Below are 21,026 nucleotides of genomic sequence, written 5' to 3' on the forward strand. Positions count from 1 at the left end.
TACCCCACTGATGCTCTCTCCACTGGTGAGGTGGTCAGGACCCACCCCAATCCCCAACTTCTCCCTCCTTGTAGCCTGGTTGGCAGAGGCACCCTGTTGTCCTAAGGAGGAAGGATAGGACCAGCCTAAAGATGTTGATGGAATTCACCTGTAATGCAAGGGGAAGTCTCTTTGAATCTCTGCCCCAGGGCTCTCCGACTCCCTGCAAACCCATCCCAAGGGCCTGGGCTATGCTCTCTTACCCTGATGGCTACTCACCGTGGCTGCCCCACCCCCTGACTCAGAGGTTGTCCAGTTAAGTATCTGCGAACTTGAAGGGCTAATACCACTGACCAGAAAAAGTATGTCCGTGGACAAAAAGAAACAAAAACAAAAACAAAACACACATGCTGTGACAAGTCCTAAGCAATTCCCTTACAAACAATTGCTTTGAAAATTGTTTTTAAAATTTTATTATTTTTTAAATTGAAATATAATTAACATACAGTATTATATCAGTTTTAGGTGTATGATGATTCAACAATTCATCACTCAGTACTCATCACGGTAAGTGTACTCTTAATCCCCTTCACCTATTTCACACACATCTCCCCCAACCCAAAATCATCGTTTTAAAATGGCAGAACACTAAGGACCTTTAACAGATCAGTCCTTTTATTCAATTTTTTCATAACCTTGGAATGAATTGAAGGAGGAGGGAGGAATACATTTTAAGGTGCCAAAATTACATCAGAATTGCATTCTAGGGTCATTGCTCCCAGACATGAACTTTCTGCTTCAGACATGACCTTGGGACCTAGAGCTTTGTAAGTTACTCACAGAACTCCATCAGATCTTCTAGATAGGTCAGAGAATACTCATGTGCAGTTTAAGCCTCCATAGATGTCCCAGACAGAGCAATGATTTACAGGATCTTTGCTTCTGCTCTTCAGTGCCCTGCTACTAGAGATGGCAAAAAGGTGGAAAGGACTCTAGAAGAACATTCTAAGCCTGGTAAGTGTTTCTGGTTGAAATTCTTCAATCTCACTACAACCCTGACAAGAAAGCACGACTTTAATCTCCCGACATGATTAGTTTTGATCTTAAGCTGCACAATAGAATAAATGCCCCCAAATGTGCAGAGCAAATCTTATTAACGTCAAAACTATATTATACACCCTGTAGGAGACCAGAAATCAATTTTTACATCAAAAGAATACAAAAGCTTCTCGGATGCACAGAGACCGTCCCCTTCCACCCTTTCCTACATCCTAAAACAGGTATTTTTACATTAAGAGCAAACTGGAAATTGGCATTCTGTGCCTACTGAGTGCTGGTCACATTCGCGTACCTTAATTTAAGTCCTGCCACAAAGTAGGTACTGATTGTTAACATTTTACATTAGTGACAATGCAGTCTGAGAGATCTGGAATTTGCTCAAGGTGACACACTGCAGCAAGTAGGAGTCAGGACTTGAATCCGAAGCAGTGTCCTTCCTCCTGCGCCACAGCCACGACGTAGAAAACGCAGGTCTACAGGAAATTAATGACCCACAGCCTTCCTGAGGCTCTGCGCCATAAACGGGGAGACAACCTGGTTCTCGTGACTCTTCAGTCTTTCTGTTTTCACCCAAGTGCATGACTGCGGGAGCAAACCGACCACGTGAGCCTTCTCCCTCCCCCGGCGACGGCCAGTGCCTGTCTGGCCAAGGGCAAGTCACAGGTGCGACAACGTGCCAGGACTGGATCCGGAGCCCGAGGGCTCGAGCTCTCCCGCAGCGTCACTGGACGGACGGGAGGGGAACTCGGCCAGGTGTGGCCTCCGGACGCGGCAGGTCACTAGTGCGCTCAAAGGAAGGCTGGAGAAGCGGTCAGCACTGTGAAACGGGGCCCGCGAGATAGAGGGACTAGGAATGACCTTGGTCGCGGCCTCTAAAACCCCGCATGACGACCTCCGGCGGCAGCGCTAGGGTCCCCCACGGTCTCCACCAGTAACTAACCAGTGCGGCGAGACTCTACACAGTCGCCAGGGCGAGGCTGCAGAGTGGGGGCCAGCCCTCCCCACGTGGACAAGCTCCCCTCTGGGGGCGTGGCCGCCGGCGCGGGTCCGGCCAATGAGCGCCGCCGTCGGGCTCACCCGGTTGGGCACGCCGGCCGGTGGGGGCTGCGCCATCCCGGGGGCGGGGCTCTGGAGCCGGGGCGAGGCGCGGCGGGTCACGCGGGTCGCGGCGCCGGGCTATAAGTAGCGGCCGGCGGCGTGTACCGCCAGAGTGATGGCTGCCGGCGCGCGCTGCGTGCTTTCTCTTCTCGGCCGCTGAGGGGCCCGCGGGTGCTTCCAGGGTGGGTCGCTAAGCCCCGCCGAACCGTCCCCGGAGCCTCCGCCCCGGGCCGTCTCCTCGTCGACCACAGGTGCGTGCGTCCGTGGCTCCAACCCACCGCCGCAGCCTGCACCTCTAGTCTCCCGCTCGGCCCTTCGTTTCCTCTGGTGAGTGGTGGCGCCACCTTGGATAAAGCTTTCTTCTCCCCGGGGCCAGGCGCCGACGTCGTGGCGCCGGAGGCAGTCGGGTGGGCCGGTGCGAGCGGTGCGGCGAGATTCTGGCTTCGTTTCTGTTCGCCTCCCTCCCCCACCCCGCCCGCCCGCGGGCCTTTTTGGCGGTCCCCGGGTGGCGCGCGCGCGCGGGAACGGCCCTTTTCCGGTTTTCGTGGGGAGGGCGCGCGCGGGCGGGCGGCGGCGGCGGGCGGGGGGGGGCGCAGGCTGGGCGCGCGCCGGCCGAGGAGGTTCCCGGCGCCACGTGCCCACCGCCTCGCGAGCCCTGCTCGGGGCCGGGGTCGGTGGGCTGCGGGCGGAGGACAAGGCCGGGTTCCCCAGCCGCGTGGGCCAGCGCGGCGTGCTGCAACGCGCCCCCCAAGGGCTCGCTGTTATTGTTATTTTCTTCCCCCTCCCCCCCAGGATGAACTTGCGTCCTTTCTCTTCTCCGCCATGGAATTCTCCTTGCTTTTAGCCCTCCAGAGCCAAAGAAACCCCAGACAACAGATGCCCATACGCAGCGTATAGCAGTAACTCCCCAGCTCGGTTTCTGTGCCGTAGTTTACAGTATTTAATTTTATATAATATATATTATTTATTATAGCATTTTTGATACCTCATATTCTGTTTACACATCTTGAAAGCCGCTCAGTAATTCTCAATTCTCTTATAATTAAAAACAAACAAACAAACCACTAGTCTAGAGAATGGCATCTACCGTGACAACGCTGCCTACCAGTACTTTTGCTGCTACTGCTGCTTCTGGTCCATTGGTGGACTACCTATGGATGCTGATCCTGGGCTTCATTATTGCATTTGTCTTGGCATTCTCCGTGGGAGCCAATGATGTAGCAAATTCGTTTGGTACAGCTGTGGGCTCAGGTGTAGTGACCCTCAAGCAAGCCTGCATTCTAGCGAGTATCTTTGAAACCGTGGGCTCTGTCCTACTGGGGGCCAAAGTGAGCGAAACAATCAGGAAGGGCTTAATCGACGTGGAGATGTACAATTCGACCCAACAGCTGTTGATGGCTGGCTCCGTCAGTGCGATGTTTGGTAAGTTCTTTTATGTATGCTCCTTAGTGGCGGGTGAGCAAATGGGTAGTTCCGTTCCTGTGCCCTCCCTTTCAGATTTTCTTCTTCAGAATGCAGTGCATTCCTAAGAATTTTGCCATTTAATAAAACTTGCCTGTGTTTCAGGTTCTGCTGTGTGGCAACTAGTGGCTTCGTTTTTGAAGCTTCCCATTTCTGGAACCCATTGTATTGTTGGTGCAACCATTGGTTTCTCCCTTGTGGCAAAGGGGCAGGAGGGTGTCAAGTGGTCTGAACTGATAAAAATTGGTATGTTTAATTCTAAATGGTTTTTAAATTTTTATTCTTGTCATGTGCTACCATGGCATTATATGAAATATATGGTGTAAAATAGAAAATTTTGAAGATAGAATATTAAAATTTAAGGTGTTTTTTTTTGTTTGTTTCTGATTTTCATTAATAGACATTTTTTTTTATTGTGTTCTGTTCCAGTGATGTCTTGGTTCATCTCACCACTGCTTTCTGGTATTATGTCTGGAATTTTATTCTTCCTTGTTCGTGCATTCATCCTCCGTAAGGTAATCTTTCTCTCCCCTCTTTTATGACCTTTGATGGGTCATACTCACGTGGTATTCAGACTGTTAGCGTTCTTCCAGATGTTGGTGTGGCCTTAGAAAGTTAAAAAATTTATGTTCTGTATATCTCTTGTATGTTGCTGAGTTCTCTGAAACAAATTTTTTTTTTTTTTTAAAGATTTTATTTATTTATTTGACAGAGAGAGGCACAGCGAGAGAGGGAACAAAAGCAGGGAGAGTGGGAGAGGGAGAGGCAGGCTTCCCGCTGAGCGGGGAGCCTGATGCGGGGCTCGATCCCAGGACGCTGGGACCATGACCTGAGCCGAAGGCAGACGCTTAACGACTGAGCCACCCAGGCGCCCCTGAAACAAATTTTCAATAACCAAGAACGAATGCATTCAGGAAGGAAAAATTGAATGAGTACTACGGTGTGCCAAGAGATAGGAGAGGCTGGGAATGAGAAAATAAGGAAATTTATTCAGGGTGGCTTTGTACAGGTGTTTGCTGATTACTGCTTTGCCTAAACCATTATATGCAGACCAGTTTGACTTATAAGCCTGGGGTTCAATAAGTCACAATGTCTCTTGTGGCTTTTTTTTAGCTGATAGTTAAATTGAGTAGTTTAGGTCTCCACGTAGATACTTCTGTAGTGCTGATTATCATAACCAGTTTATAAGCTTCTAGGTGGGGACTCTACCTCTCACAGTGACATGACTCTAATTTCTTAGGTAAAAAGAGCCAGTAAAGGTAGTTTTTGTTTTGTTTTGTTTTTCTTGGCAAAAAAAAAGTTTCCAGACAGTCATTTAATTTCCTGTCCCATTTGAAAATCCCTTTTGAGTGACCCAATAGCATTTCTTTTATCAAGAAGTCTGATGCTGGCTCCAAAATAAATGTAGACAACAAGGGATGTTGTCATTGGACTGAGTTACTTACTGAGTAAGAATAAATGCATTTTTCTCGGGAAACAAAGTTGTCCTTTTTCTGAGGGGACTGGCTCTTAACGGTCCATTGTAAGTTCTTAAAAATGCTCCTAAATGGTAGAAATCTGAGTGAACGGAGATAGGTAGCTTAATCGCAAGGGGTAAGAATATATTCAGACCCACTTGTTTGGTCCTGTTGTAAGCTTCTGTAGGGAAGGATTTGTACCTCTGTAGAAATACCGTGATTCATTAATCACTTTTGCTCTGACCTGAGTCTGGCAGAGTAAAGCAGTTGAAAATTTGAAACATCTATGGGTTGATTTATAATTTACTACTAATGGCCTTGAAGTTTGGTATGGTTCTACTTAGCATACAGGTATGATGAGCACCTACTTCCCAATCCCCAGAACTGTTGTAGCATATGATAACATGATGCTTAGATTTGAGGTGTACCGGTAGTCACTGATCAGATTTTTCAGTCTTCTTATTAGAGCCATATAGCTTGCTCCATACCAGAGAACCAGAAGAATTAATAGGATCCTCTGTTAGGGATTCCTGCTTTATAAAAGTTTACATTGGGTCTTTGTTGATTACTGGGAAGCAGATTGTTCTGATTCTGGAGAGGCTTTGTGTGTCTCAAGACAAAACAAACTTGTCTTCTTTCTTGGAGGAGGAATGGTGGTGCTCTGAAGTGTGAGGAGGGATTTTTAGTGCCCAGAATCTCTGATTTGAGAAATGCATGGACAGGTATTTTTTACCCACAGTTGAGAACTTAAGTTAAATATATTAACTTCTTAACTATATATTCTTTTTTTTTTTTTTTTAAGATTTTATTTATTTATTTGACAGAGAGCGACACAGCGAGAGAGGGAACACAAGCAGGGGGAGTGGGAGAGGGAGAAGCAGGCTTCCCGCGGAGCAGGGAGCCCGATGCGGGGCTCGATCCCAGGACCCTGGGATCATGACCCGAGCGGAAGGCAGACGCTTAACGACTGAGCCACCCAGGCGCCCTTTAACGATATATTCTTTATGTGGGAATGAGGATGGACATGATTCAGACTGATTGGAATTGTGTTTATTTTTTTTTAAGATTTTATTTACTTATTTGACAGAGGGATAGCGAGAGCAGGAACACAAGCAGGGGGAGTGGGAGAGGGAGAAGCAGGCTTCCTGCCGAGCAGGGAGCCCGATGCAGGACTCGATCCCAGGACCCTGAGATCATGACCTGAGCCGAAGGCAGACGCTTAACGACGGAGCCACCCAGGCGCCCTGGAATTGTGTTTAAAACAATACTGACTTTGAGAACCTTCTTGACCTCCAAACCCCCCTTTCCTCCCTATGACCCATATATATCCTTGTGCCCAATCTATCAGTGAGTCTTTAGGTGATGAATGTGAATAGTTCTGGTTACCTTAGGTTTTAAATCTCAAGAAGACATCCTTATGCTGGTAATCTTTGGGGGTCCTGGCTGTTAAAGTCTGAATATTTGATCATTAAGATGCTTTCCAACTTAAGATTCTGTTTTGGAAATTAACATTAAAATTTCCTTTTAAAAATTTTCTGTTTTCTCAATGTCTGTTTCAAGGGTATTGGGTGGTCTAGTAGGAAAAACCAGAGTGGAGGTGAGGTACTTCCCTTTTAAGGACTGGGGACAATAAACAAGGAATAGGGGATAAGGGAAAGTTTTCCTGTTGGGTATTTAAATGCTAGTTAGAGAAAACAGGTCCCTCTGCTTTCTCCCTTTTGTTAGGGATCACATTAAATCTAGGACATCTTTTCAAACTCAGAGGAGCCTTTTTCTTTAGACAAAGGTTTATGGGAACATCCAGTATGTAAACAATGGACTATTGTGGTTAAAGATGGGGAGTTATGAAGACCCCTCTTTCACATCTCACGTAACTGGGTGGTGAGATATTACATTATTTCCAGGTAAAGATTCAAGTGTGTGTTAGATGGGTCATACAGTAATAAAAATTTTATGAAGTTAGCCTTGGTTACCTCTTGCGAGTTTCTGAGAGGAGTCTGGAGGGAGTTAAAGGGAGAACACGGTTTGTTTTATTTCCCCCTGGCTGATTTATGAACTTAGCCTTTTTTTAGCCTATGAGCCTGTATTTCTTTCTTTCTTTCTTTTTTTTTTTAAAGATTTTATTTATTTATTTGATAGAACGTGAGCTGGGGGAAAGGGAGAGGCAGACTCCCCGCTGAGCAGGGAGCCCCACTAAATCCCAGGACCCTGGGATCATGACCTGAGCCGAAGGCAGATGCTTAACAGACTGAGCCACCCAGGCGCCCCTGAGCCTGTATTTCATAATAAACCATTAGTAGCATCATTCATTCCCTACCTTCCCCCCAACTAATTAATTATTGGTTACCTTCAGGGAATACATAATTGGGCTATACAGAAAAATAAAAACATAAGCTACTTCCTCCCAACTCTAATTAGCTTGATTTGATACATATTACCAAATAGTATTTGAAAATCTGTTAAGAGAAGTCCCTATATAATGTTTATAGAACCCTAATGGGTTTTGATTTTGGGGAGGATCTTAAAACCATGGATAGCGGGTCGCCTGGGTGGCTCAGTCGGTTAAGCGACTGCCTTCAGCTCAGGTCATGATCCTGGAGTCCCTGGATCGAGTCCCGCATCGGGCTCCCTGCTCTGCGGGAAGCCTGCTTCTCCCTCTCCCATTCCCCCTGCTTGTGTTCCCTCTCTCGCTGTGTCTTTCTCTGTCAAATAAATAAATAAAATCTTTAAAAAAAAAAAAAAACCATGGATAGTTCTTAGAAGAAAAATACATATATGCATCAGGTTTATAACTTTATTGACTGCCCTTGGAGTGTGACACACACTGTGTAGTTATTCCGGGATGCTTAACAGTTTCTGGGTATAGAATATAGTTCCTAGGCATAAGCTATTGTTTTTATTTTGGCTATTTCTCTTTGTGTAGTGTTTATTTATTTGTATATTTATATATTATATATTTAAAGTATAGCTAAAACTCAAAGTGGTTTTCAGTGAGGGCTCATCTCTACTGATTTGGAATGGCATCTTCTGTTGTGTTCATCTTCAGCCACTGCCTCCTTCTTCCCAATGAATTGATTGTCTTAGAAGCTGTATTTATTTATTTATATTTTAAAGATTTTATTTTTAAGTAATCTCTGTGCCCAGTGTGGGGCTCAGATTCACAACCAAGGTCAAGAGTCATGTGCTCCACCGACTGAGCCAGCCATGTACCCCTAGTCAGAAACCCTAGAATCACTTTGGGTCTTTCTCTTCTTTCTCAAGATTTTCTTTTGGATTGTGATCAAGACAGCATTAAACCTTTAGGGTAATATCTTCATAGTTTAGTCTTCCCTGTATATTCAAATCTGTGTTCTCTTTAAGTGTTTGACTTCGATGTTTTCCTGTAGAATTAATACATATTTGTTGTAAGTGCAACTCTTCTTATTTCCAGTTACGCTGGCCTTGCAGTTCCTTAACCATCTGGAGTTTTTGCCTCAGGGTTTTTGCACTTGCTGGTATCTCTGTCTGGAATACAACCCCCCCCCCCCGCCCCTCCCCTCAGGTAGCTTGCTTTTTTTTCCACCCTTAGGAATGCACGTGGCTTGTTGGCTTACCACATTTGTGTCTATGTTCCACTGATACTCCCCAGTGTGCCCCTCCTTCCGTCACTGCCCCTTACCCTCCTTTATTTTCTTCATAGTATTTATTGCTACTTTTTTCTGTACTAGAATGTAAATGTCAGTTCTCTGAGGCCAGGAACTTTGTCTCATTCATTCCCACATTTTAGGGCCCACAGTAGTGTTTGGCACAGTCTGTTGAATGAGGAGGTGACTTAGTGTACAGTTGATTTTTATCTTAGCACTTTGGTAAATTATTAATAATGACATATTTATTGATGTCTAGAAAAGATGGTTGTTGCAGGTAAATTCTGCATGTTTTGGTTTTAAGAAATCTTTCCAGGGGTGCCTGGGTGGCTCAGTGGTTAGGCGTCTGCCTTCGGCTCAGGTCATGGTCCCAGGGTCCTGGGATTGAGCCCCGCATCGGGCTCCCTGCTCAGCGGGAAGCCTGCTTCTCCCTCTCCCACTCCTCCTGCTTATGTTCCTGCTCTCGCTGTCTCTCTGTCAAATAAATAAATAAAATCTTAAAAAAAAAAAAAAATCTTTGCAGACATGGTGAGAAATGTCCTAACATCTCATAATCTATTTCTTGACATCTTTTACAAGTGTACATCTCAGATGTATGCTCAGGTTTACATCTGGACATCAGATACCTTAGAACACTGGGTGATAAAACTGATTAATTGGGACATTACCAGTCACTGGGATAGGTAGCCTTGTTAGAAATAGCAAACCCTTCCCCCCCCACAAAATAATAATAAACCAAACACAAACTTAAATTCAGGTAGATGTAAAAGATGAGATCAGCCTTAGTAGGGAGACTTCCAGGAACAAGGCCAACTGGGCTTTTCCTACTGCTTGGAGACCATTAACTGGCACTGTAATTCCCGAACCTGCCCTTTTACAAGGTTCTATGGAAATGAATTAACTTCAGCACCTTTTAAGGTATTGATCTTAATGATCTTTTACAGGCAGATCCAGTTCCTAATGGTTTGCGAGCTTTGCCAGTTTTCTATGCCTGCACAGTTGGAATAAACCTTTTTTCCATCATGTATACTGGAGCACCTTGTAAGTACATATCAAAATATTTAAATGTGAATTTAAAGTTGTTTATAAAACTTGCATTAAATGCCCAATTTACCCCTTTTTGCTTTACAGGGCTGAAATCTCCTAGAAGGTGGCTGGCCTGCGCCCATTTCAGAAGGCTGCAGGCTAGTGTATGCTGAGTTAACCTAGATAGTTTTTCAACCAAAGAGACCTGCTCAGATTCTAAATCACTACAGACCTTTACTCTTTAGTCTTCACAGGATCCACCGATAATATGACCCTTCTCCCTCCCTTTCTCCTATCTATGCTAAAAATACTGGAAGTGATATTGACCTCAACTACTGACTACTGAAGAGTCATTAGTTATATTTGGTCTTCAATAATCAGTCATTTAGGACTGGTTTGCTGGATATTCTCATTTTTCTCTCCCAAATGGAGCTACCTTTGTTTCTAAGCACTAAATTTACTTCCCTGAATCTGCTTGAATGAGAAGAGTTGGGATGTTTAACAACTGGTCTAAGTGCACTTGGAAGAAGAACTCATGCAGCTAAGAGGAAAAATAATTTGAGGATATAAAGATTGAATGATTGCTTTTATTTTGGGACTAAGGCAAAGCATGGATTAAATTATGATACGTGTTCAATTTAACAACTGAAAAAGACCAATCACTTGTAACTTACAGGACAGTACATGCTTTGATCAGTTCAGTTTTGCTATCTAGGGTCATTTGACTTGATGGTCAAGTGAGTGGCTTTTGATCTTTTGACTGTGACCTACCGGAAAAAATACATTGTACATTGCTGCCCAAGACACCCATGTAGAGAAAGAGAGAGGAAGGAAAACCAGAATAGTATGTTGAAGCTATTTACCCTTACTGTGTGCTGTGCACTCATATTTTCAGATAATTCTCTTTAGTTTTTAATGTTCATTGGGGCCCACTAAATTGATTACTTTTCTGACTAATGGATTGTAACTTGCTTCTTAAAACTTCACTGAAGTAGTAAGTCACTGACCAAAAATGGAATTAGCTAAGTATTTTTAACCTTGTCTTTATTCTTGGAATAATTAGGAAGGAAAATGGACACCTTTATGAGAATATTGATCTTACTTAGGGGATACCAGAATCCTTGGTAGATGGTACAGGCAAAGAAAAGCATGCATGCTGCATTTTCGTTCTATTTTAAATTGAGTTGTTTCTTTGTGCTAAACCTCACAGGAGAGGCTCTAAGCACTGTTTTATCTGGTAGCAGCAAAGCTCATAGTTCAGTGAAATTAGAAACTTAAACTTTCAGTCATTTTTGAAAAAGGAACTTGGGATATTTTTGTTCTGTTCTTTGTGGATCATTTACCAGAAAAATTTCCCCTTCTTGTTTCCCCTTTTTGACCTGGAACACAGGCAAATTTAAATTGTAATAGAGTTTGATTAAATTTCGTATATATTTTAGTTTGTGTGACTAAATACATGGCTAGAATTGATAGGAATTAAAATGGAAAGATTTGTAGTCACTATAGAACTTTAGTTTTGAAGGGACCACAATTTATATGTGATTTTTATGTTTTATTATATGTGATTTTTAAATATTAATCATTGCGGGGAAAATAGATTTTCCATTTTATAAGTAATTTAATTCCTAATCAGAATAAAGCCAAAGAACTGCAGGTAGCCAAGCTATTCTTGGATGAACTATAGATCATTATAGCATCTACTAGGCTCAAATAGAATTCTATAGTGTTTTGCTTCAGTCATTAGTCTAGGCTAGTGGCTTGGAGCCTGTTGGCATTTAAGTGATAAGCAGATGAGGACTGATACTAATGATCCCAAAGCCAGGTGAAAAGTAGGCAAGTCTCTAAGATACAGCTTGTTAATGAAATTACCACTAAATTATTTTCTTTTTGTGAAAGATAGCCCTTTGAACTATTCTTATCTTTTGATAATATTCTGGTTTTCTGTATCTAGTTTGATAATGTCGCTTAAGAGATAATCTTGTTAAAGGATTTTACTGGAGGGTAATACAATGGATGTGATAACTTTCACAGAGAATTCTGTCAGTATGACAAATATGACTCTTGGGGCCCCTTTCTTTTTTAACATCAAAATCTGTATGTGCAAACATAATGTGTGGCAGCTACCATCTGGAGGCTTACGGAGTGGAAGGTTTCCATTTTTTCATAGCTAGTTGCAGATCCTCAGAGTATAGTTGATCCTTATTATCTTCTAAGTAAAGAAAGGAAAACTCGTTTTCGAAGGAGCTTGGGAGACTTTAATCTAATCTAGCAGGTGTGGAGAGTGGGCCAGAGGTGGAGGTGTGGGTTTCAGATGACCATGGGATTTTTCTCCCCTCCTGAATTTGTGTAGTTATGAGCACAATAGAAACCCTGTGGACCTAAGGCTGGCAGCAGTTATAAAGGGTGATGGGCTGGCTTGGGGAACCCCAGAGTCCCCAGAGGAGGGTTTACACATTGTTGCAGGGGGCTGTTGCCCTGGGGTTTTCAAGATGCACCATTTTATCTCCTAGTGCTGGGCTTTGACAAACTTCCTCTGTGGGGCACCATCCTCATCTCGGTGGGATGTGCAGTTTTCTGTGCCCTTATCGTCTGGTTCTTTGTATGTCCCAGGATGAAGAGAAAAATCGAACGTAAGTAACAAATTGTAGCAGAACATTTTAACTAGCAATGTGCTTGTTTTTTCTTGTGTGATCACTAAATAAAAACCCACTATTTGGATAGATTGGCAAAGTCAAAAATTTAAATGAGATTTCAGGAGATGGGTTTATTGTCCGAACTGTGTTTTTATTGACTTGACCTGGGACCTGCTCATAAGGAATATTTGACATGCTGGGGACAAACTGGTCATTCAATCTACTTTTTACTGTATCAGTTGCTGGTGACAGAAATACAGAGAGAAGTAGCTTAACATTAATTGGAAGTGTGAGGATATCTTAATGTGTAATAGGGGGTAGGTACAAAATATTTTCAAGGAGAAAACTTTATCCTAACTACTTCTGTGTGTGTTACTTCAGATTTAGACACGCAAAAAGCTAAGTCACATATTTATATCTGACTTTAGATTTAATTCTCAGAATTGTCGCACAAATTCTAGAGATAGATATTTTCCAGTGTTAATATGAAGGAGTCATTTAGACCATTACTACATACAGTAGTAGAATGTAATTAAATACAGGATAAATTTCGTTAGTGTCAGTCTTTTTTAATCTTGTATTTGTTTCCTTACTGGCTTGAGATCTGTTCAAGTGATCTTTTTCTGCCCTTTTCATCTGCAAATGCTTGGTTAGTGATTTCAAGTTTGTCATTGGGAAGTGGAGGGATGCACATACTGCTGGGCACTAGGAGGAGTGCTGCGTCATGCAGCTGCACTGAGCCCTTTCTGAGAGGCTCTCGTCTGTGCTCCTCTGCTTGTGCCATGCGCACAGTGGGAATGAGGCTTGCATGACATCCTGACCTCGTTTTTCCCCCAGTCTGGAAGAAGAGGAAACAAGTCTTGCTAATGTTTTATGGTTCTACTCTATAGCATGGTTGTGCTACCTGAATGAACGTGTAAACGTACTGGGCATTGGTAGACTGGGCAGAAGATATTCCTGCCTAGTCATGGCATTTAGCTCCATAAGGCAGAGCATTAAAGTGAATCTCTGTTTTACAGAGGTGGGAATTCAGTTGTCATCTTTCGTCTTGAACTCCTGGACTGAAATTTGGGGGCATTCCTTTTTTAAAAAGAACATGAATTATTAGATGCAGTGTAAATTTTCAATTTGTCCACCTCATGCTTTTTAGGTACCTTTCACCTCAGAATGGGTCAGCAGGGAGCTAGGAATAGTTTTTATCCTTGTAAAATCAAAATCTTTGTTTTGTAAAGGAGAAGAATATACAACAGAGCCCATAAAGCCTAAAATATTTTACTGTCTGGCTCTTTACTGAAAAAGTTCGTGACTTCTGAAGCATTGCTGATTTCTTCCCAAAGGAAGGATATGAGATACGCCAAGTGAAGCAGACAGGGAAAATTATCCTGAATTTTCACCAAAATATATTACTTTGAGATGGATTTTTTTTGAGTTGGGGAGACGGGAGATGTGGAATGAGTTAGTTGGGTCAAAACCAAACCAAAAAAAACCCCCTTTTTTCTAGGAGAAATAAAGTCTAGTCCTTCTGAAAGCCCTTTAATGGAAAAAAAGAATAGCTTGAAAGAAGAGCATGAAGAAACAAAGTTGTCTCTCAGCGATATTGAAACCAGGAATCCTGTTTCTGAGGTAGGGTCTGCCACTGTACCACTCCGGGCTGTGGTGGAGGAGAGAACAGTCTCGTTCAAACTTGGAGACTTGGAGGAAGCTCCAGAGCGAGAGAGGCTTCCCAGCGTGGATCTGAAAGAGGAAACCAGCATAGATAGCACCATGAATGGTGAGTGGAGTTTCTTCAGTGGGGAAGATACAAGTTTGACTTTGTTACCTATACTGGGGAGGAGGCTCACTGTTTGGACCTGATGCTGTTTGTTTTTAATGTTACTGTTTTGGTCTTGGCCAGGGGCAGTGCAGTTGCCTAATGGGAACCTTGTTCAGTTCAATCAAGCCGTCAGTAACCAGATAAACTCCAGTGGGCACTATCAGTATCACACCGTGCATAAAGATTCTGGCTTGTACAAAGAGCTGCTCCATAAATTACATCTTGCCAAGGTGGGAGACTGCATGGGAGACTCTGGCGACAAACCCTTGAGGCGCAATAATAGCTATACTTCCTACACCATGGCAATTTGTGGCATGCCTCTGGATTCATTCCGTGCCAAAGAAGGTGAACAGAAAGGTGAAGAAATGGAGAAGCTGACGTGGCCTAATGCAGACAGCAAGAAGCGAATTCGAATGGACAGTTACACCAGTTACTGCAATGCTGTGTCTGACATTCACTCGGCATCTGAGATGGACATGAGTGTCAAGGCAGAGATGGGTCTGGGTGACAGAAAAGGAAGTAGCGGCTCTCTAGAAGAATGGTATGACCAGGATAAACCAGAGGTGTCTCTCCTCTTCCAGTTCCTGCAGATCCTTACAGCCTGCTTTGGGTCATTTGCCCATGGTGGAAATGACGTCAGGTCAGTTGACTTGGAATCACAGCATCACGCTTTCTATTTTTGTATCACCTGTTCCCTTTTATAAGGCTGTGTTTGTGGCTCTGGTACCATACAGCCCCGTGGGACACGAATAAGCTAGAGAGGGTGAGGTAATAGCAGTTATGGACTTAATAAAACAGGCAGTAAAATGTGTTTTATAAGGGTGCCTGACTGGCTTAGTCGGTAGAGCACACCACTCTTGATCTCACTTGTAAGTTTGAGCCCCATGTTGGGTGTAGAGATTACTTAACATCTTTAAAAAAAAAAGGTTGTTTTTTTTCCTTTAGATTACAAAGAATGTTTTTGTTTTTGTTTTTTAAAAGATTTTATTTATTTATTTGACAGAGAGAGACACAGGGAGAGAGGGAACACAAGCAGGGGGAGTGGGAGAGGGAGAAGCAGGCTTCCCGCGGAGCAAGGAGCCCGATGTGGGGCTCGATCCCAGGACCCCGGGACCATGACCCGAGCAGAAGGCAGACGCTTAATGACTGAGCCACCCAGGTGCCCCAAAGAATGTTTCTGTAGATGAGAAACACAGATATTCTTCATGGAGAGGTCTTGCCAATCAAGATAGGATCCATTTCTGTGATAGTAAATTCGGTGAATACTGAGATGAAAAGCTTAAAAATCACTGCCGTAGGGAATGAATTTGGAGGTTGTTGGCTGTAGTTCTGTCGTTTGTAAACTGGTCATTGGAACCATAGTTGTTCTAGGCTTCCTATTGGATGATAGGCCACCACATGCATGGGATTCTTCTCTGAGAGCAGCTTTCATTTTCTTCTGCTATGTATGTTGGGGTCCCATTTATTTCTTTTGAAAGGACTGTTTGCGAAATGAGCTTGACAGCTTTGCTTTAAATAATCTAGTAGGTCTCATGGAACACTACATCTAAAACTAGTGATGTAATGTATGGTGATTAACATAACAATAAAAAAATTGAAAAAAAAAATCTAGCAGATCATTTAGCAAACTGGATCTTGCCAAGTTCTAGTTCTGCCTGAAAAATCATCTTTGTCCTCTTTTTTTCTTTCAGCAATGCCATCGGTCCTCTGGTTGCTTTGTATCTGGTTTATGACACAGGAGATGTTTCTTCAAAAGTAGCAACACCAATATGGCTTCTGCTCTATGGTGGAGTTGGTATTTGTATTGGTCTGTGGGTTTGGGGAAGGAGAGTTATCCAGACCATGGGGAAAGATCTGACACCAATCACACCTTCTAGGTAAGTTGGTAAAGCAGGTCTTAGGCTAATGCTCATTTTCTTAGGATACATAATACTGTGTAGTGTTATCACACAAATCTTCAGCTAATGTAACCCAAGCTTGTATAAGGTCCTGATGTTACTCTCATTATTGTGAACTTTTTCGATTTTACATATTGTCTGGCCCTTAAACATAATTTTGGTCAAATATTCATCTCCAGTGGTCTCTTAATGTAACTTTTCTGAGAAAGGTGTGTGTGTGGAGTGAATAGCTCTGTGTACTTGTCCTTTATTTGTCTTTACTTGAGAGCTAAGACTGATGTTTATTAAATTCTTCCAGATAGAAGTGCAAACTTTAATAATGGGCTTCTAGGAACCCTTAAAACCTCAAAAACGTTAGAGAAGAGGGAAGAGAGCCTGATTTAAATTAGATTTCAGGGGCGCCTGGGTGGCTCAGATGGTTACGCGTCTGTCTTCGGCTCATGATCTCCAGGTCCTGGGATCCAGCCCCACATTGGGTTCCCTGCTCAGTGGGGAGTCTGCTGCTCCTTCTCCCTCTCCCTCTGCCTCTTCCCACCCCTCCGCTTGTGCTCTCTCTCTCAAATGAATAATGAATGAATAAAATCTTAGAAGAATAGATTTCAGGAGCTACAGCAAATTAAAGATGTTAGGTTAGTGTCAGGTTTTGTCACTGAGTAGAGCACAGTAAGATTGTGTTAACTTTGAGGTAATGTTAGCTTATAAAACAGCTTCCATTCTTGACAAGTAATCTTTATGTCTACAGTGGCTTCAGTATTGAACTGGCATCTGCCCTCACGGTGGTAATTGCATCAAATATTGGTCTTCCCATCAGTACAACACATTGTAAAGTAAGTGTAATGTATATGTGCTGTGTCTATTGAATGGTTCTAGTAATATGGAGAAGTTTTTTGTTTGTTTTTTTAAGTGTGATAACTGTAGTTTAGAAAGTTTTATGCAGTTGGAGTCCTGAAGAGTTCACAAATTTAGGACAAATGACTGCAATAATGTGAAGGCTTACAGTTTACAATTCCTTGGGTCTAGTACTCTTTTAAAAAATTTTTTATTGTTATGTTAATCACCATACATTACATCATTAGTTTTTGATGCAGTGTTCCATGATTCATTGTTTGTGCATAACACCCAGTGCTCCGTGCAGAACATGCCCTCTTTAATACCCATCACCAGGGTAACCCATCCTCCCACCCCCTTCCCCTCTAGAACCCTCAGTTTGTTTTTCAGAGTCCATTGTCTCTCATGGTTCGTCTCCCTCCGATTTCCCCCCCTTCATTCTTCTCCTCCTGCTATCTTTCTAGTACTCTTATTTAAGCCAATACTGTATGTTCTCCCTAAATGATGGCAAAAGTCCTTTTACATATAGTTAGCCTGTCTGTGAGGCTTGTTGGGCTGTTGAAGGGCAGCGTTATTTATAGAAGGTGTATATTCATAGCCTCAGAATTGAAGTACGGAGAATCTTGTTGAATTTGAAGTTGCTTGATGGCCATGTAATAACTAGAAAAAAAAAAAACTGGCTTCCTTAAGGCAATTTAAGTTGGTTCATCATGGAGCCTTTGAATCATCCTTTTTCTTCTAGGGTATTTCCGGGTGATTGGCTGTGAGGTTTAATAACTGTCCTCCTCTAAAATGATGTTTGGAAAACCTGAAACTTCAAGTAATTTATTAAAACAGTTCATTATTAAAGCAGTTGATTAAAATTCCAGTAGCTCAGGAGAGAGAGAGGAGATGTTGTTCTCGTATTTTACCCCAATTACCACAGATGTAGTGATTGCATTTTTACATTGCCTTCATCTTCCCATGAGTGATCTGCTTCTTATCCTGTTACAAACCATCTTTCATGGAGTCAGTCTCATCAGCTGTTTGGGGCTCCTTACCTACATAAGATCATGTGTCTGTTACCAAAATACCATTGGCCTTTACTAACCAGTTTCCTTGATCCCTTTCTCTGCTAGGTGGGCTCTGTTGTATCTGTTGGCTGGCTCCGATCCAAAAAGGCTGTTGACTGGCGACTCTTCCGCAACATTTTTATGGCCTGGTTTGTTACCGTCCCCATTTCTGGCGTCATCAGTGCTGCTATTATGGCAGTCTTCAAATATGTCATCCTCAGAGCGTGAAGCTGTTTGAGATTAAAATTCGTGTCGATGTTTGGGGCCACCTTACACATTCCTGCTCCTTTGAAGAAGGATCACAGTGTTACAGAAGACCAACAAGAGTCTTTTTAAAGTTTGGGAGCTGTGGGAGGGAAGTGTTACTTGTGCTATAATTGCTTTTGTGCTAAATATGACTTGTCTCAAAATTAGCTATGTAAAATAGCCAGGTTTCCACTGGTTCCTATTGAGGTCCCTTTTCCTTCTGGGCTGTGAATTCCTGTACATAATTCTCTACTTTTTGTATCAGGCTTCAATTCCATTATGTTTTAATGTTGTCTCCGAAGATAACTTGTGATTTGTTTTTTTTTTTAAACAACCATTCAGAGCCATTTGACGCAGTGTGCTCTGCTTTGGTGGTTTCACCAGCTTCTGCCCTAACATGCACAGGGACTGAACAACAAACATAACCGAAGCTTCCCTTGTAGTCTCTTAGAGGAATAGAGCCATTTGTACTCTGCCCTCCCGTCGGTAGTGGCAGGTTCCATTGGCATGTGTGGGAACTTCTTACAGGGACGAGGTTCTTTGGACACAGTGAAAATTTAAGTTAGTAGTAACTTTTTTGCCAGCAGTTCATTGACTATTATTGCTAAAAAGAAGTAGGAAGAAAAAGCCTTCTGGCATTCTTGGTTATTTCTTTACGATTTCTGGCAGTGTGGGATGGATGAATGGAGTGGAATATGAACTTTGGGCAAGTTAAATGGGACAGCCTTCCATGTTCATCTGTCTACCTCTTAACTGAATAAAAAAGCCTACAATTTTTAGAAAATTTCGTTCTCATGGTTTTTGTTCATATTTGAAGCATCTGGGCTCCAAATCAGTTAGCCCTGTGCCATTCTTAGGAGAGTATCTTAAATAACTACTGACCCACTTAAACTTCCCCACTCCTCCCTGTTAAGTTTCTTGTGATCCCAGAATATACATGACTTAACTCCATAAGTACTGTTGTAGCTGTTTGGCATTTTTCCTTGTAATAGCACAGCCTAGACACTTCCACATTAGCATGTATAAGTGTATTCATTGTTTGACAGCCACAAAGTTTTCTTGTTTGAATGGACTGTTTTATCAGATCCTTATTTAGAATGTTCCTAGCTTTGCTATTATGAAGGATGTTAAGACGGGTGGGGTGTATATGTGTGTGGCTAGCTCAACTTACTTAATTCTCAGTGTTGGGTTCTTCAGTCTTGACCCATTATCTCGTTTACCCTTGATCAGAACAGTTAATGAAAAGTGCATTGCTTTGCAAACTAGGTAGATGATTCCTGTTCTGAGAGTTGTGTTTTAGGAAGATGCCTTGAGAAGCCACACTGTACCACATAAAGCTATGCCTGCCTGACCTATGCCTGAGAGAGATTAGATCACTGGTTGGGTACATGCCATAGACTTGCTCAGTCAGTGTTGACCATTTAGGGTCAGGTACTGTGCTAAGCTTTTTATATACATTTAATCCTCAAGACCTCTTCGAATAGGTCTTTACCCCCCTCTTACAGGTGATAGACACAGCCTGGGGAGTTGTATCTTTCCCAGTACTACATCTTAGCAGAGAGTGGACATCAGTTGTAGCCTCTGGGGCTGGCTGAAAGTAGCCTTGTGATTTTTTTTTTTTGGAGGAAGGAGGGAGGGGGCTCTGTATGGTAAAGGAGAACTTAGCATTAATCCCTGGACTGAAGGTTTTGGAGGAGACGCTCTTGAGTTTCGGTATTGGTTTCCTTTCCTGATGCTATGTGTCCTCACACAAGCCTCGATCCTGTCTTCCCTGTGATTACATGAATAGTAACCCGTCTCAACATTTCCCTTTTGGCTTGGGAGAAAACAGCTGAGAAAATACTTGAATCAAGGATGTGTTTCTCTAGGAAGAGCAGCTAGATGTGGGGACGAGGAACCCCAAGAGCTAAGAAGAGACCAGAGGGAGTTTGTATTTCCATATATAGTAATACCTACCACAGGCTGGGGATACATTCTCTGGAGAGCTTTGGTCTATGTTTCTTGGGCATAGAGGTTGCTTTTTTTTAAAACAAGTTTTTCAAATCAAGGTTACATGTGTACATGTTAAGGAGTCCTGTGACTCAACAAGGCTTATAACAGAAATGAGTCTCCCACCACCATTTCTCCCTTTCCTGATGCTGTGACACAGTCCTTGTGGTATTTATCCCAGTGTTGCTGAATGCTATACGTTTGTGCAACTACTTGGCCCTTCCAGCTTTTGGCTCTTGACTTCCCATAGTGGAAAATGATGTGTAGTTTTAGTCATCTTCAACTTTTACCATACATTGACCCTAACCTCCCACTTTCACTGTATAATTGGGTCTTAATTTTGCTAAGATAATATTCATAGTATTTAAAAGTTATTACTGAGTTGCTGAGTCTTAATATACTGTAATCACTTTTCTTGTACAACTTTTTTTTAAAAGATTTTATTTATTTGACAAGCACAGTGAGAGAGGGAACACAAGCAGGGGGAGTGGGAGAGGGAGAAGCAGGCTTCCTGCTGAGCAGGGAGCCCAATGTGGGGCTTGATCCCAGGAACTTGGGATCATGACCCGAGCCAAAGGCAGACGCTTAACTGACTGAGCCACCCAGGTGCACCCTTGTACAACTTTTGGTATTTCCCCGGAGTAGTCTTTTTTTAGGTTCTTGTCACTAATCTATCCTGTACCAGTTGTCTTTTTTTTTTTTTTTAAAGATTTTATTTATTAGAGAGAATGAGCAGGGGGAGGGAGAGGGAGAAGCACACTCCCCACTGAGCAGGGAGCCTGACATGGGGCTCGATCCCAGAACCCCAGGATCATGATCTGAGCTGAAGGCAGATGCTTAACGGACTGAACCACCCAGGCACCC

General features: G+C 42.9%; 1 protein-coding gene across 1 annotated transcript; it reads left to right on the plus strand.

Moving 5' to 3' along the window:
* Positions 1-2,298: 2,298 nt before the first annotated feature.
* Positions 2,299-18,951, plus strand: SLC20A1 (solute carrier family 20 member 1). The gene is made up of 11 exons (XM_021697341.1): positions 2,299-2,463; positions 2,929-3,558; positions 3,703-3,843; positions 4,027-4,112; positions 9,622-9,718; positions 12,214-12,333; positions 13,838-14,107; positions 14,231-14,789; positions 15,841-16,026; positions 16,790-16,874; positions 17,994-18,951. The coding sequence occupies exons 2-11, from the start codon at positions 3,213-3,215 to the stop codon at positions 18,153-18,155; spliced, it is 2,052 nt and encodes a 683-aa protein (XP_021553016.1). The 5' UTR covers positions 2,299-2,463; positions 2,929-3,212; the 3' UTR covers positions 18,156-18,951.
* The last annotated feature ends 2,075 nt before the right edge of the window (positions 18,952-21,026 follow it).

The sequence above is a fragment of the Neomonachus schauinslandi genome, chromosome 10, assembly GCF_002201575.2.
Source record: "Neomonachus schauinslandi chromosome 10, ASM220157v2, whole genome shotgun sequence".
NCBI classification, from domain to species: Eukaryota; Metazoa; Chordata; class Mammalia; order Carnivora; family Phocidae; genus Neomonachus; species Neomonachus schauinslandi.

Bases quoted from the DNA above. Each gene is read 5' to 3' on its own strand.
- SLC20A1 (XM_021697341.1), top strand. From the start codon at position 3,213: ATGGCATCTACCGTGACAACGCTGCCTACCAGTACTTTTGCTGCTACT. The intron at 4,113-9,621 runs GTAATCTTTCTC...GATCTTTTACAG, and splicing joins GTGCATTCATCCTCCGTAAG to GCAGATCCAGTTCCTAATGG. The intron at 16,027-16,789 runs GTAAGTTGGTAA...TTATGTCTACAG, and splicing joins ACACCAATCACACCTTCTAG to TGGCTTCAGTATTGAACTGG.